This window comes from Gigantopelta aegis, chromosome 15 (genome assembly GCF_016097555.1).
Source record: "Gigantopelta aegis isolate Gae_Host chromosome 15, Gae_host_genome, whole genome shotgun sequence".
NCBI lineage: Eukaryota > Metazoa > Mollusca > Gastropoda > Neomphalida > Peltospiridae > Gigantopelta > Gigantopelta aegis.
The window spans coordinates 339,644-355,956 of NC_054713.1; the positions used below are offsets into that span (position 1 = coordinate 339,644).

Here is a 16,313-nt window from a genome sequence, read left to right on the forward strand (position 1 = left end):
TACTCGTCCCCGTGAGAGACCGTTTATATTACAACTCGTGTGTTGTCGATCGTACATCACTCGCTTCCGCTCGTGATGTACGATCGAAAACACACTCGTTGTAATATAAACGGTCTCTCACGGGGACTCGTTTAGTATTCTCTATATATACAATGTATTTCTTATTCAGACTATCAATAGGTCTATATATAGTTATATACAATGTATTTCTTATTCAGACTATCAATTTGTCTATATATAGTTATATACAATGTATTTCTTATTCAGACTATCAATTGGTCTATATATAGTTATATACAATGTATTTCTTATTCAGACTATCAATTGGTCTATATATAGTTATATACAATGTATTTCTTGTCCTAATCGTTTGTAGTAGCCCAACCCAGATTTAACCTCACATAAAATGTGTATTGTCAGATCTTGTTTGAACCACTACAAACAGGACGACCCCGGTGGCTCCGTCTGTCTGTAGTATCTGCCCATACAGGTAGCGTATGTGCTGCCATTTTGTAGTGGGGGTCGGAGGGGGAGGGGTGTCAGGCTGGTTCTTGTCCGAATTAAACAAAATTGCACGAATCTAGACAATAACATTTATTCATATTTGCATTAGTATCAAACAGCTATTATATATATAGGGTTGCACTGACGAATCACTGAGCATTTTGACACGAATTACAACTATTATTGTGAGTAGAATGACAGAAATATACATGCTAAAAACTACTACTATAAACATTTCAGACCAGCTCATTTTGCTCGAATTTCTCCATCGTCCCCCCCCCCCCCCCCAAGCACGGCGGAAGCAAGTAGACATTAGGATGGGGATGTCGACTAAGATTGAGGGCGCAAAGCAAAGTTTCTAGTGGATTCGGGGGTTTGCTCGCCCGTAAAATTTTGAAAACCAAATGTCCTGAAAAGCTATTTTCTGTATTCTACAATCTAGAGTCTAGAGTGCACTATAAAATAACAGACAAACCACATGTCCCTAAAGCTAGTGCACTATAAAATAACATAGACAAACCACATGTCCCTAAAGCTAGTGCACTATAAAATAACAGACAAACCACATGTCCCTAAAGCTAGTGCACTATAAAATAACAGACAAACCACATGTCCCTAAAGCTAGTGCACTATAAAATAACATAGACAAACCGCATGTCCCTAAAGCTAGTGCACTATAAAATAGCATAGACAAACCACATGTCCCTAAAGCTAGTGCACTATAAAATAACATAGACAAACCGCATGTCCCTAAAGCTAGTGCACTATAAAATAGCATAGACAAACCACATGTCCCTAAAGCTAGTGCACTATAAAATAACAGACAAACCACATGTCCCTAAAGCTAGTGCACTATAAAATAACATAGACAAACCGCATGTCCCTAAAGCTAGTGCACTATAAAATAGCATAGACAAACCACATGTCCCTAAAGCTAGTGCACTATAAAATAGCATAGACAAACCACATGTCCCTAAAGCTAGTGCACTATAAAATAACATAGACAAACCACATGTCCACCATAAAATAAGATAGACAAACCGCATCTCCCTAAAGCTAGTGCACCATAAAATAAAATAGACAAACCGCATGTCCCTAAAGCTAGTGCACTATAAAATAACATAGACAAACCGCATCTCCCTAAAGCTAGTGCACTATAAAATAACATAGACAAACCGCATATCCCTAAAGCTAGTGCACTATAAAATAACATAGACAAACCGCATCTCCCTAAAGCTAGTGCACTATAAAATAACATAGACAAACCGCATGTCCCTAAAGCTAGTGCACTATAAAATAACATAGACAAACCGCATGTCCCTAAAGCTAGTGCACTATAAAATAACATAGACAAACCGCATATCCCTAAAGCTAGTGCACTATAAAATAACATAGACAAACCACATGTCCCTAAAGCTAGTGCACTATAAAATAACATAGACAAACCGCAAGCCGCAGACGCAACAGTCGGGCCGCACGCACACGCCGCATGCAGTCGATACAATATTTTTTAAATACACCTGCGAAGTCAAGATATTGTCTCAACGCTCCATTATTTTTCAGTAATGGAGAGATGAAACCCTACTTAATTAACCCACCAGAATCACTGGTGTTTAACTCCATGCTAACATATATTCACATAAAATTATTATTTAGTGGTGTATTTTAAGTAGGGGAATATCCACGTAACTCTCCATTCCTGAAAAATAATGGGACGAGGCCCAAGCGGATATTCCCCTATACATATCATATCAATCAACATGCTAGAGGAAGCTAAACATTAGTCTCCTTGGACTAGTCTCAGGGGTGTGAACGTGATAGTGATAGCGATAGTGATAGCAATAGTGCTAGCGATAGTGATAGCTCCCTTTAAGTGGCGAGGTTTACAGACTGGAGACCATACTTATAAAACTTTTTAAAAGTCGAAACTCAAAATAAAAACCGTGTTCATTTGCTGTCCTTTTACGCACTGTTGACGCCACGCTTCGTCTACACCATATAAAGTGTGACTCCGGCATTATTAAAATTAATTTTCCACGGCTATCGTTAAAACAGCTAACAACCATAGACAGCACGGGTGACCGCGTGTAAGAACCATTTACTTCTGTTTGACAAAACTCGCGTAGGCCATCACGTACATTTGTACTTCTTATTATACACAGCGTTCTGCACGGCCAGTCGCGACGTCAAGAGAAAGAAAGAATAAATATCCTAATATAACAACAACAACAACAATAATAATAATAATAATAATAATAAACACCAAATAGCCGATGTATTTTTCGTGCTGGGATGTCGTTAAACATTCATTCATTCATTCATTCATTCAATAATAATAATATAAGTAGTCGATCTAGGGACAGACATACCATCTAGCTCCTTCCCTGCCCCCTCCTCTCCCCTATCCCGTGTCTTTCGTGGTTAAATCGTATCATACTACTACACAGTGTAAACTACCCCCCCCCCCCCAATCCCGCCCCTGACATTACGTCGACTGTAACAAGTAGTGGAGTGTTTTCGAGTGGGGGTATAATATCATAATAATACACAGCGTAAACTAACCCACCCACCCTCAATCCCGCCCCTGACATTACGTCGACTGTAACAAGTAGTGGAGTGTTTTTGAGTAGGGGTGTAATATCATACTAATACACAGCGTAAACTAAACCACCTACCCTCAATCTCGCCCCTGACACTACGTCGACTGTAACAAGTAGTGGAGTGTGTTCGAGTGGGGGTATAATATCATACTAATACACAGCGTAAACTACCCCCCAATACCGCCCCTGACATTACGTCGACTGTAACAAGTAGTGGAGTGTTTTCGAGTAGGGGTATAATATCATAATAATACACGGCGTCAAGGCGCCATGCTGCCAAGGTTTAAACCCGCCAGCACAGAGGACCAAAGCGTTGAAGAAATCACCCACCCCGTGGACATCATTGTACTCGGTCGTGCTCGTAAACCGACCAGTCATATCGCCGCTTTCATCACATTGTAAAGGCAGTGGCCGGTTTCAAAGAAAAGACATTGGGCTTACACGTAAATACTAATGGTGAACCATTGTCCGTGTTTGTGGCAGTTGACGGGCAACAAGTCTCACCTAATGGAATATATGGCTGAAAAAGAACATATATGTATGCAATAACATAATCAATTAACTATCAGTATGTATGTATGATTGTATGACTGTATGCCTGTATGTATTGATGTATGTATGTATGTATGCATGTATGCACGCACGCACGTACGTACACAATATAGGTTTGTGTATATGTTTCTGCGTGTGTGTATGCGTGCGTTTGTGTGTGTGTGTGTGTGTGTGTACATGTATGTGTGAATGTGTGTATATTTCTGCGTGTTTATGTAAGCTATGTATTTTTTTTATGTATGTACACACACATACAAACGCACACATCGACCTGACTGGAGGTCAGCTAAGCCCATCCTACCTGGACGTGTCTCAACCGATGTAAGTGATAAGTCTTTGCACCGTGTTAATAATTAATAACCAGTATATCATGTGTCTATACCATTAGCCAGATACACGAACTAGTAATCGCTGAATTTACAACATACACTTTTATTTCATTATAGGCCATTCCCCTGCTGTTCGGAATCCCTCCACCCCGCCCCCACCCCCCCAAAAAAAAAGAAAGAAAAAGAAAGAACAAAAAATAACAAAACAACAAAGAAAACCCCTTCTCCTGTTTGTGGACCACTGGCGGATCCAGAAGGGAGTCAAAGAGATCGCATGATCCACCCCCACCCCCGCCCCCTCTAAAGTAGTTACATTCATCATCCACAATACACAATACTAAAATGCTTTCTACTGAAAACGTGTCTCTTAGCAACTGTAACTCGAACCACCTCGGTGGATCCATTCAACTGATTGGGTTTTTTCTCGTTCCAACCGGTGCACCACAACTGGTCAAAGACCGTGGTATGTGTTTTCCTATCTGTGGGAAAGTGCATATAAAAGATCCTTTTCTCCATTAGGAATTTAAATGCAGAAGGTTTCCTCTGATGACTTCGAGTCAGAATGACCAAATGTTTAACATCCAATAACCGATGATTAATTAATCAATGTGCTCTAGTGGTATTGTTAAACAAAACGAACTTTTAACTGAGAAACTGTATTTCAAATTTTCCCGTGAAACTCGGGGTATTTTAAGTGAACAATTACGGCCTCTCTAATGTTCAGCACTAGTTAGGCTTCATGGTTGCTTTGGCTAATGCCCTTTGTATATATATATTTAAGTGAACAATTACGGCCTCTCTAATGTTCAGCACTAGTTAGGCCTCATGGTAGCTTTGGCTAATGCCCTTTGTATATATATATTTAAGTGAACAATTACGGCCTCTCTAATGTTCAGCACTAGTTAGGCCTCATGGTAGCTTTGGCTAATGCCCTTTGTGTGTGTGTATATATATATATATATATATATATATATATATATATATATTTAGTGAACAATTACGGCCTCTCTAATGTTCAGCACGAGTTAGGCCTCATGGTAGCTTTGGCTAATGCCCTTTGTATTATACATATTGATATTGATGATAATTTCCACTAGCCCAGACCAAACCTCACTAGCCGGGACCGGAGACTTGTGGATTAGTCGAACCCTGCTAACAGCCACAGTTGGGTGGTCAAACATTCACCCATTCATTCATTTCTGCTATTAGACGTTGTTGGAATGAACAGACGATTTACCGTATTCGCTGGAAGAAAAATCATTATCGATTAACCATTATAAACAATACACCTAGTGTTTGGCTCGTTTATTAACAAAATGCATTGTTTTTCTTGTGGCTGATTTGGGAAAAAGAAATTCAGCACGAAATATAATTTGTCTTGTCGGGCTAGGTGAAGCGGTCACGTTGATTACCGTGAGGTGTGCCAAACATGTTCCGCGCTAATGACTATCGGTATATTCAATTTGTATTCCTCGTGTGCATTTCCTCATCACGAAACACCGGCGCTGTTCATGATTAATTCACATAGGTCAATTATTGTGTCATGCGAGTACTTATCTAAAGTAAATAATAATTTTGTTTGTGTGTTTTGTTTAACGACACCACTGGAGCACATGGAATTATTAATAATTGACAACTGGATGTCAAACATTTTGTTATTTTGATATATAGTCTTAGAGAGGAAATCCGCTACATTTTTCCATTAGTAGAAGGGATCTTTTATATGAACCATCCCACAAGCAGGATAGTACATACCACGGTCTTTGATATACCAGTCGTAGTGCACTGGCTGGAACGATAGATAGTTCAGTGAGTTCACCGACGGGGGTCAATCCTAGACGGTCTGCGCAACAAGCGAGCGCTTTACAACTGGGCTACGTCCCGCCCCAAAGTATAATAACAACGACTTGGTTCATGAACTATACTAGCTCAGCTGTGTGTGGGTAACTTAATTCAACTTGTAATGACATTTAAAATGTGTTATCGCATAGGTCTGCCTTTACAATGGTCCCCCCCCCCACCCCTTCCCATCCCGCCGCTAAAATTCCTGCACACTCGCCTATGTACATAGTCGGATCTCCTAAAATAGCTTTTCATATTGTCATTTATAGTCGACCTGGTTACTTCCCTTTGCATGTAAATTATACATTTTGTTCTCTCTTATCCCTCGAACCGGCCAGATAGATGAGATATGTGTCCAGGACAGCGTGCTTGAACCTTAATTAAATATAATCACAAAAATAAGTTGAAATAAATCTCTTATCTACAGAGACCGATCCAAGTATTCTGGCATTACAACAAATCTCGTTAATTTTGTCTTGTGGTTTTTTTTATGCTTTTGCTTTAATTAGACCTGTCGAAGATAATTTTGGATGGGAGTAGTACATACATTTTTTTCCAAAAACGATCAATGTTAAAAATAAACATTACGAGGAGTGGGGACTTTCAAAATTCGGCGTACGTCAGCGAATCACAGCCACACCCCAACCCACCCTCTCTTCCGTCCGCCTCTAATTCCGGCTGTCTTGTTAACGTCACTTGTAGAATCCAAACCTAAGGCTAGGTTCAGACTACCAACTGTGACGACCAAGTTTGCCAACTCGCCGATTTCTCGACTTCTACGACTGTCCTACAACTCGATTCTCGTCGTATATAACTCCAAAGACCGATATGTCGTTAATATGAGCGAACCCGTCGTGAGTCGTGACAGTTGACAGTCTGAACCTAGCATTATTCTAACACTCTCAACTGACCCGTTACAAGTAATATTAGACTGGCACATTACCATCAGGGTCGGGTCCTAATTAGATGTGTGGAGGTGTTGAGTGGAGTGAGTGTTACTTTACATTAATCGCTATTAAGCCAAGTCCAGGGGTTGCTGTTAAACTGCTATTACTTTCAGTGGTGCTAAAACGTACATAAACGAATCATCGATCAAACAGGTTTTATGTCCAGTTTACGCCAGCTACTCAACTCCTTGAATAAGGCCGATTCCAGATAGAAGGCACAGCGGTGACACAAAAATAATATCTTTGTGAATAATCGGTCTGCAGGTGTCAATTTTACAGAAAGTCCCACAAAACCCCTTCAAATAACTCACAAACATACACACAAATAAATGAACAACAACAACAACAGAACAGTGGTTGGTATTATAAATTCTAGCTGGAAACTCCTTCACTCGACCCTTTCGTATAATCCATGTTAGCTGGAAACTCCTTCACCCGACCCTTTCGTATAATCAATTCTAGCTGGAAACTCCTTCACCTGAACCTTTCGTATAATCCATGTTAGCTGGAAACTCCTTCACCCGACCCTTTCGTACAATCAATTCTAGCTGGAAACTCCTTCACCCGACCCTTTCGTATAATCCATGTTAGCTGGAAACTCCTTCACCCGACCCTTTCGTATAATCAATTCTAGCTGGAAACTCCTTCACCCGACCCTTTCGTATAATCAATTCTAGCTGGAAACTCCTTCACCCGACCCTTTCGTATAATCCATGTTAGCTGGAAACTCCTTCACCCGACCCTTTCGTATAATCCATGTTAGCTGGAAACTCCTTCACCCGACCCTTTCGTATAATGAATTCTAGCTGGAAACTCCTTCACCCGAACCTTTCGTATAATCCATGTTAGCTGGAAACTCCTTCACCCGACCCTTTCGTACAATCAATTCTAGCTGGAAACTCCTTCACCCGACCCTTTCGTATAATCCATGTTAGCTGGAAACTCCTTCACCCGACCCTTTCGTATAATCAATTCTAGCTGGAAACTCCTTCACCCGACCCTTTCGTATAATCAATTCTAGCTGGAAACTCCTTCACCCGACCCTTTCGTATAATCCATGTTAGCTGGAAACTCCTTCACCCGACCCTTTCGTATAATAATCCATGTTAGCTGGAAACTCCTTCACCCGACCCTTTCGTATAATGAATTCTAGCTGGAAACTCCTTCCCCCCCTTTCGACCCTTTCGTATAATCCATGTTAGCTGGAAACTCCTTCACCCGACCCTTTCGTATAATCCATGTTAGCTGGAAACTCCTTCACCCGACCCTTTCGTATAATCCATGTTAGCTGGAAACTCCTTCACCCGACCCTTTCGTACAATCAATTCTAGCTGGAAACTCCTTCACCCGACCCTTTCGTATAATCCATGTTAGCTGGAAACTCCTTCACCCGACCCTTTCGTATAATCCATGTTAGCTGGAAACTCCTTCACCCGACCCTTTCGTATAATCGATGTTAGCTGGAAACTCCTTCACCCGACCCTTTCGTATAATTCATGTTAGCTGGAAACTCCTTCACCCGACCCTTTCGTACAATCAATTCTAGCTGGAAACTCCTTCACCCGACCCTTTCGTATAATCAATTCTAGCTGGAAACTCCTTCACCCGACCCTTTCGTATAATCCATGTTAGCTGGAAACTCCTTCACCCGACCCTTTCGTATAATCAATTCTAGCTGGAAACTCCTTCACCCGACCCTTTCGTATAATCAATTTTAGCTGGAAACTCCTTCATCCGACCCTTTCGTATAATCCATGTTAGCTGGAAACTCCTTCACCCAACCCTTTCGTATATAATCCATGTTAGCTGGAAACTCCTTCACCCGACCCTTTCGTATAATCAATTCTAGCTGGAAACTCCTTCACCCGACCCATTCGTATAATCAATTCTAGCTGGAAACTCCTTCACTCGACCCTTTCGTATAATCCATGTTAGCTGGAAACTCCTTCACCCGACCCATTCGTATAATCAATTTTTGGAACTTCTACTCTCAAGCTTCAACCCATCTTCTCTCTCTCAAAAAGTTACTTGTGGAACGGCCTTGTATAATAGCGGAAAACACTCCCTAACTCCAACTCCTCCATCTGTCATGGACAGAAGACTCTGGCGACGTCAGAGGTTGTGCCCACGACAGGCGTGCTTGAAGAGTTATCTGATGGAAGCATGCCAAAAATTACCCACATTTCCACACACCCAACCCCTCCAGTAATCACTTGTGAAACAGCCCTGGTCGTGTAATATATTGTTAGGAAAACCAGCTCCCTACCTCCCCCCCCCCCCCCCCCCCCAGTAATCACTTGTGAGGGAGCCCTGGTCGCGTATAATACGTATTATATTATTGGGAAAGTCCCATCCCTAACCCTACCCCCTCCAGTAATAATTCGTGGAACATTCCTGATCGGGTATATTAATATTGTCTGCAAGGCTTTAGCGTTGCCATACACACAGTAACTACTGACACGAACCAAATCGGATTGGCGTGTCAATTATTTCGTCAAGGTGTGGTAAGCTTTGACAGTCAACTAACAATAGACTGGCCCACGGCACACACATACCAAACACTGGCCTTCCATTTGTAAGTCCTCGCAGTCATTCAAAACGCAGGACACTGATTTTCTTTGAGAATATGTACATGGGATATTATAGGCATTGCACTTTCCCATTTCCTCGTTTTACAAATAGCCATATACTTGTTCATAGAGGGTGAAAGTAGTTCCGTCCCACCAGCATCGGTGGTGTAGTAGTTAAGCTTTAGGAATTACGACTACTAGGTACTAGGTTCGCATCCCGATACCGGTTCCCACCAAGAGCGACTTTTAACAACTTAGATCTTGGCATTAAAATAATAATAATAATAATAATAAAATAAAATAATTAAAAAAATTAAATCTCACCTCTCAAGGAATATTTTATCTTGCACAGGAATATTTCAATTACCTTCTACCAAACGCAGATCTGTTTTATTTAAGGGGCATGTGTAGGGGTAGGTTTTGTGATTCGAAACCCCTTCCTGCTGAAGAAAATTGAGTATATTTTCCACGACTCGACCCCTCCTATAAACTTCGCTGACCACAGTTTAAACCCCCTCCTGTTAAAAATCATGCGTATGCGCCTGTATTATATATATATATATATATATAAATACATTAGGTCGCATTCACAAAACACTGATACAACACAAATGTATATTTTTAACTATATATGATGATGATGATGATAATTATTATGATTATGATTATGATTATTATGACGACGATGGTGATGGAATTTATAGCTAATTTATTGTGTATACACATGTATTGTGACGAATTCACAGACACTGCAGCAGTCGAAACTGGATCAAATTCGTGTCGAATTTTCTGTCCGGAAAGCAACAAAATCTGCTGGTCCTAATCAAAACATATCTCACTAAACATGATTGACTCAAACTAATGTGCTAATATATAAACGTACAATAATTGACCGGTCAGACGGGACGACAAGTTAAAAACGATCTCTCAGCCCGTGGAGATACTGAGCGGAGAAAAATCGGTCCTGACGGCAATATGTTATCCCCTGCAGTGGTTTGAACACGGGTCATTTGCAGAGATATTGTTAACATTTATCTTCTTTCACAAGCTCAAAGCTAATCAGCAAATCGATGCATCATCTAACAAAAAGTTACAGTTGATTGTGCTTAACGATACCACTAGTGCACAATGATTAATCAATCACCGGCTATTAGATATCAAATATTGGGTAATCCTGACTCGAAGTCTTCAGAGGAAACCTGCTACATCTGTCCATTAGCAGCAAGAAATCGGTTATATGCACTTTGCCACAGACAGGACAGCACATACCATGGCTTTTGATAAACTGGCTGTGATAGGAAAAACAAAATGGGCCCGCCAATGACGTTCGATCCCCCAACCAAATTAACGCAGTTTAGGCGAGCACTATCGACTGACTCAAATCTCGCCCCACTATGTAACAAGTCTGATAAATATGTTTATAAGCTTTCTGGACGTATATTCAATTTCTCCTGGCTTTAACTATATCTTTAGTCCGTGTGTTTTGTGTATGCCTCCGATATTGAAAACTCTTCCCGCTACAACTATCTCACCCGATATCTCGGCGGGTTCGATCTAGCGGCGTGTCTGAACACGACGTGGACCTTGCCGTGTTGTACGACCACAGCGCGCCGCCTGTCGACTGTTTTTTCCTTCTCATTAACCTGGGTCTACAAATATTGGCATATCGGCAAAAGACAAGAGTTAAGGAACTGGAGAGTGGTGCTGTCGTCACTATGGGTATTTCGTATTTTCGACGCTTGTGTAGAGGCTTGTAGCTGTGTAGTGCCTGTAGTCGACTATAGAGCTAAACTCTCTCTATATTTCTCACTGTGGTTTATGACGGAATCTGATGAGTTCAGCTGACTACCCGATGTCGCTAGAAGACAGAGATTACCGACTGGAACGTGTCATCCAGGTTAGATAACTGTTTAGATACTGTTTTTATACACCATTTACTTGGGTTTCCTCTCTAAGACTATATGTCAAAAGTTAAAGTTTGTTTTGTTTAACAACACCACTAGAGCACATTGAATTAATTAATCATCAGCTATTGGATGTCAAGCATGTGGTAGTTATGACTCGGAGTCATAAGAGGAAACCTGCTAATTTTTTCCTAATGCAGCAAGGGATCTTTTATATGTACTTTTCCATAGACAGGAAAACACATACCACGGCCTTTGCCCAGTTGTGGTGCACTGGTTGGAACGAAAAAAAAACAATCAGCTGAATGGATCCAGCGAGGTAATTCGATACTGAGACGCTAGCACCTCAAGCGAGCACTCAACCGACTGAGCTAAATCCCGCCCCACTATATAGCAAAATGGCTAAATACTTAACATCAAGTAGCCGATGATTAATAAATGTGCTCTAGTGGTGTCGTTAAACAAAACAAAAACTTTATACTGGTTACTTAAAATACTATTTATATATACAAATTAGAATATTACTTATAATGTCAGTCATAATATTACCGGGTACTTATATATAACATTTATAATGTCACTCATCTTACTACCGGGTACTTATATATAACATTTATAATGTCAGTCATAATATTACCAGGTACTTATATATAACATTTATAATGTCAGTCATCATACTACCGGGTACTTATATATAACATTTATAATGTCAGTCATGATACTACCGGATACTTATATATAACATTTATAATGTCAGTCATCATAATACCAGGTACTTATATGTAACATTTATAATGTCAGTCATCATACTACCGGATACTTATATGTAACATTTATAATGTCAAGCAGCATACTACCGGGTACTTATAATTATATATAACATTTATAATGTCAGTCATAATACTACTGGGTACTTATATATAACATTTATAATGGCAGTCATAATACTACTGGGTACTTATATATAACATTTATAATGTCAGTCATCATAATAGCGGGTACGTATATATAACATTTATAATGTCAGTTATAATACTACCGGGTACTTATATATAACATTTATAATGTCAGTCATCATACTAGCGGGTACGTATATATAACATTTATAATGTCAGTCATAATACTACCGGGTACGTATATATATAACATTTATAATGTCAGTCATCATACTACCGGGTACGTATATATAACATTTATAATGTCAGTCATCATACTACCGGGTACTTATATATAACATTTATAATGTCAGTCATCATACTACCGGGTACGTATATATAACATTTACAATGGTCATTAACTGAAACAACTAGCAGCTTTGCTCTAACACAGTATGCCAGAATTATCAATTGTTTAACACCCAGTAGCCGATGATTAATAAATCAATGTGCTCTAGTGGTGTCGTTAAATAAAACAAAGTTTAACTTTAATTATACATGGCCTTAGGAATATGCCCCTCCACCCAACCTCACACTTGAGACCCAAAACTATTTACTTTTTAAAAACTATTGACCATAGAATAATAATCCCAAAATGTGATGGCGCCCCCATCACACACACACACACACACACACACACACACACACACACACACACACCAAATGTATCTGTCTAGATTTAGGTTCCGCTATAATAAAAATAACTATTTATATTCTCTGGTATAGCAAATATTGGTTTATAAAATGTGCTCGCATAGTTAATAGTATTGTTGTGTATGTCTGTCAATATGTAAATAAGCAGTCAGACAGGCAAATGGACACACAATTTAAGCTCGTGCATGCGTGTGTGTGTGTGTGTGTGTGTAGTACTATTATAGTGTATGTATGTGTTACGTATGTGTATAGTGTATATGTGTACATGTATGCGTGTAGTATATATGTATGAACATGTATGTGGGTATATGGAAATAATTCAATGTCTGAAAGGATTGGCCCTCCACTGCCGCAGTTCTATAGCCTGTCGCACACTGGACCCTAACCCTAACCCTGTGACTGGTTATACATGGCCGCGCTCTGTCCAGTTAGATTTCTCGCCGCGGTACTCGAAGCTAGACAAACGCTACTAGCAGGTTTTACGATATTCGTATTAAATAAAATCTAAATTGTTGTCTGTTTAGTCGCTGTTTAAACTCACTCGGAGTTGAGCCAGTACTGGAATGTCAACACGAAACTAACGCTAAACAAACGCCATTTTGTTTGTTTTCAAGGCTGAAACATGTTTAGAAAGAAATGTTTTATTTAACGACGCACTCAACACATTTTATTTACGGTTATATGGCGTCAGACATATGGTTAAGGACCACACAGATTTTGAGAGGACACCCGCTGTCGCCACTACATGGGCTACTCTTCCGATTAGCAGCAAGGGTTCTTTTATTTGCGCTTCCCACAGGCAGGATAGCACAAACCATGGCCTTTGTTGAACCAGTTATGGATCACTGGTCGGTGCAAGTGGTTTACACCTACCCATTGAGAAAACATGTTTAGTTACCAACACTAGTCGAAACTGTTACCGTTTCACTTTTCAGAATACATACCGGTATGTAGTGGTCTTACACCTACCCACTGAGTCGTTAAAATTGGCTTTCTGTGGGAGTCGGTACCGGAATACGAACCCATTACCTACCAGCCTTAAGTGTGGTGGGTTAACCACGACACCACTGAGGCCGGTAATACAACCAATCAATTCCTGTATTCGTCACACGTCAGGCTGCGTTAATTAATCCGCCTCACCCCTCATTGACGTTTAGATCAATGACGTAATTATATCCACTGAAATAGGTTTCAAAAGGAACGACGAGAATGTTATATTTATTTCAAATATCACACACATGTGCACGCGTCGTTGTGATACGCTAGTTTGATTTCAGTGCCTAGAAAAGAAAACCAGGCGTGGCTGCAGGATTGTTCTGGTTGGGGTGGGGGGATCGTCAAAAATGACACTTACACAGGGTTCGAAATTAACGACGGCATCGACGGCAATCACTGTAGTTGTGATTTAAAATGTCGATGGTCAGGGGCCTTTCCTCGGTAGATAATTATCATTGTCGACGATTGTAGGGATACTTTTTGGTTTTAATGTTTGTTGCAAAAGTTATAGTTAAGAATGCTGTCAAAATTGACGTTGGTAGACATTTTATCTATGGCAGACATTTTGTCTTTGGTAAAAACATTTCAAAATTAACATAGGCAACACATTCTTAAGTTCGAGTCTACTACAAAGTATACTACTTCGACGACGACTACTACGACTACTACTACGACTACTATGACTACTATAAAGTGAACTACTACGACGACGACTACTACAACGTGAACTAGTTTTCATTTATATCAAGGCAGTATTCTCCCAGGAACACTAAAGCCGGCCAGAGTATTACATCTTGGATCACTCTAAACAGAAATAAATCCATTAACTGAAAATCGTCTCGATAGGTAAGCGTAATAAACTGACTTTGAATATATTCCGGTATTTATGTGTGTGAGCATCCTGGTGGGGAGGTGGGTTGGGCTTGGGGTTGTCGGGGAGTCGTGGAGGTGCAGCAGCCATATTAACGGAGGAGTGTCACCAGGAAGACGTGCTTGTACTTTAATTGAATATAATCACGCAAATATTTTAAAATGTAATCACACGAACCGTAGCGGTGTTGCCCTGTCAATTATATGTTACATACCCTGCGCATTTCCCCGCAAATTGTTCTGCAAATACATGCACTATTATTTGTTAACTTTGATTTAGTGTGTAATTATCTTGCAATGTACACTACAGGCTGAAACAAATATGGACTATGATAAAAACAACAACAATAAAAACAAATTCAACAAGTAAAATAATAATAATTTTTTTAAAAATCATTGTGGAAGTGCGATTTTCAGTAGAAATTAATACTTAAAGTTTCTTAAATGCTCCTAATGTTTACGGTAGAGTAAACGCTTGGTACCACACTTTTTATTTGTACTGCCTGGTGTGTTGATATACTTTTATCAGAAAATGTTAACTTTATCGGAAATGGGAATTCTTTTGGTCCAAATGAACCCATACTGTTATGTCACTTCGACATTACGACTTCCTGGAATGTCCCTCACTTCCGCCAGTCTAAAAATAGACGAAGTAAACTTCCTGGCGTTTTTACACAAATTACAGTGCCAATTTTTGTGTTTGGTATGGTAATTTTATCAGTAGGATGAGTAATTTAGCATACAGAAGCTTTTCACCCCCAGAACAGGATTTTTCTGCGAATAATTCAAGTGATGGACGAGCTAGAAGAAATCTGGAAAGCACTTTTGATAGGGTAGGACTTGGAGTTTAGTTTTACAAGTTTGCGAGTTGGAGAGATTCGGCATCATTTGCCAGACACTGAGACAGGGGTCAACTTCGGCGTCGTTCTGAGAAATACGAAAATGTCAATGTCCATTTTAGTTTGTCGTATATTATAATTTTAATTGTCAATATTTTAAATGTTATTGCAGGATTATAGTTTCACATGCGTTAATTGAATTAATGTGTATAAAAGTATTAAAACGAATGGGTACCTACAGAACGAAGTGTTACTGTTGAATGATTCATACCTTACTTCCTGTAATTAGAAACAGCCCACACTGTCAGTGTCTGGAGAATCATATTGACAGGGTTTTTTTATTTCTAAAATTTGACTGGACATCCAGCCGTCAGTGTGGGAATTTCGATAACATTTTATATACAACTGGGAATTTGAATTTAGTTTTAACTTTTAAAAGCAAATAATAATTGGCAGGCGAGTTTGGGAGATTCAAACACAGGGAGTTCCACTAATCATAATTTGTGAATCGTGGCTGATATTCCAAATATAAAACCAGTCAGTAATTTTGCTGCGTAGAAAAAACAACAACTGTGAGACCATATAAGCACAATCAATGCAAGCTGAAGATCACTCTTCTGAAATGATGCTAGGCGAGCAATCGGACGAAGTTTCAGATAAATGCATTAAAATGTTTATTATAGGGCAATCAGTTTGTTACTCTCCTAAAACATTGCATGCGAGTGTGAAACAAAACTACACACATTCAGTGTTACTGTTAGTGTCGATAGA

General features: G+C 39.7%; 1 protein-coding gene across 4 annotated transcripts in view; it reads left to right on the forward strand.

Moving 5' to 3' along the window:
- Positions 1–16,313, forward strand: part of LOC121390701 (rootletin-like) — a 148,238-nt gene that overhangs the window by 33,638 nt on the left and 98,287 nt on the right. Inside the window, exon 1 of one of the 4 annotated variants that reach the window (XM_041522591.1) lies at positions 11,043–11,241. The exons of 2 other annotated variants lie outside the window; for them this stretch is intronic. In XM_041522591.1, coding sequence (XP_041378525.1) covers positions 11,176–11,241 — 66 coding nt within the window. In that variant the 5' untranslated portion in view covers positions 11,043–11,175. Of the gene's footprint in view, positions 1–11,042; positions 11,242–15,363; positions 15,537–16,313 lie in introns of those variants that run through there. One more of the 4 variants, XM_041522590.1, reaches the window with a different exon arrangement.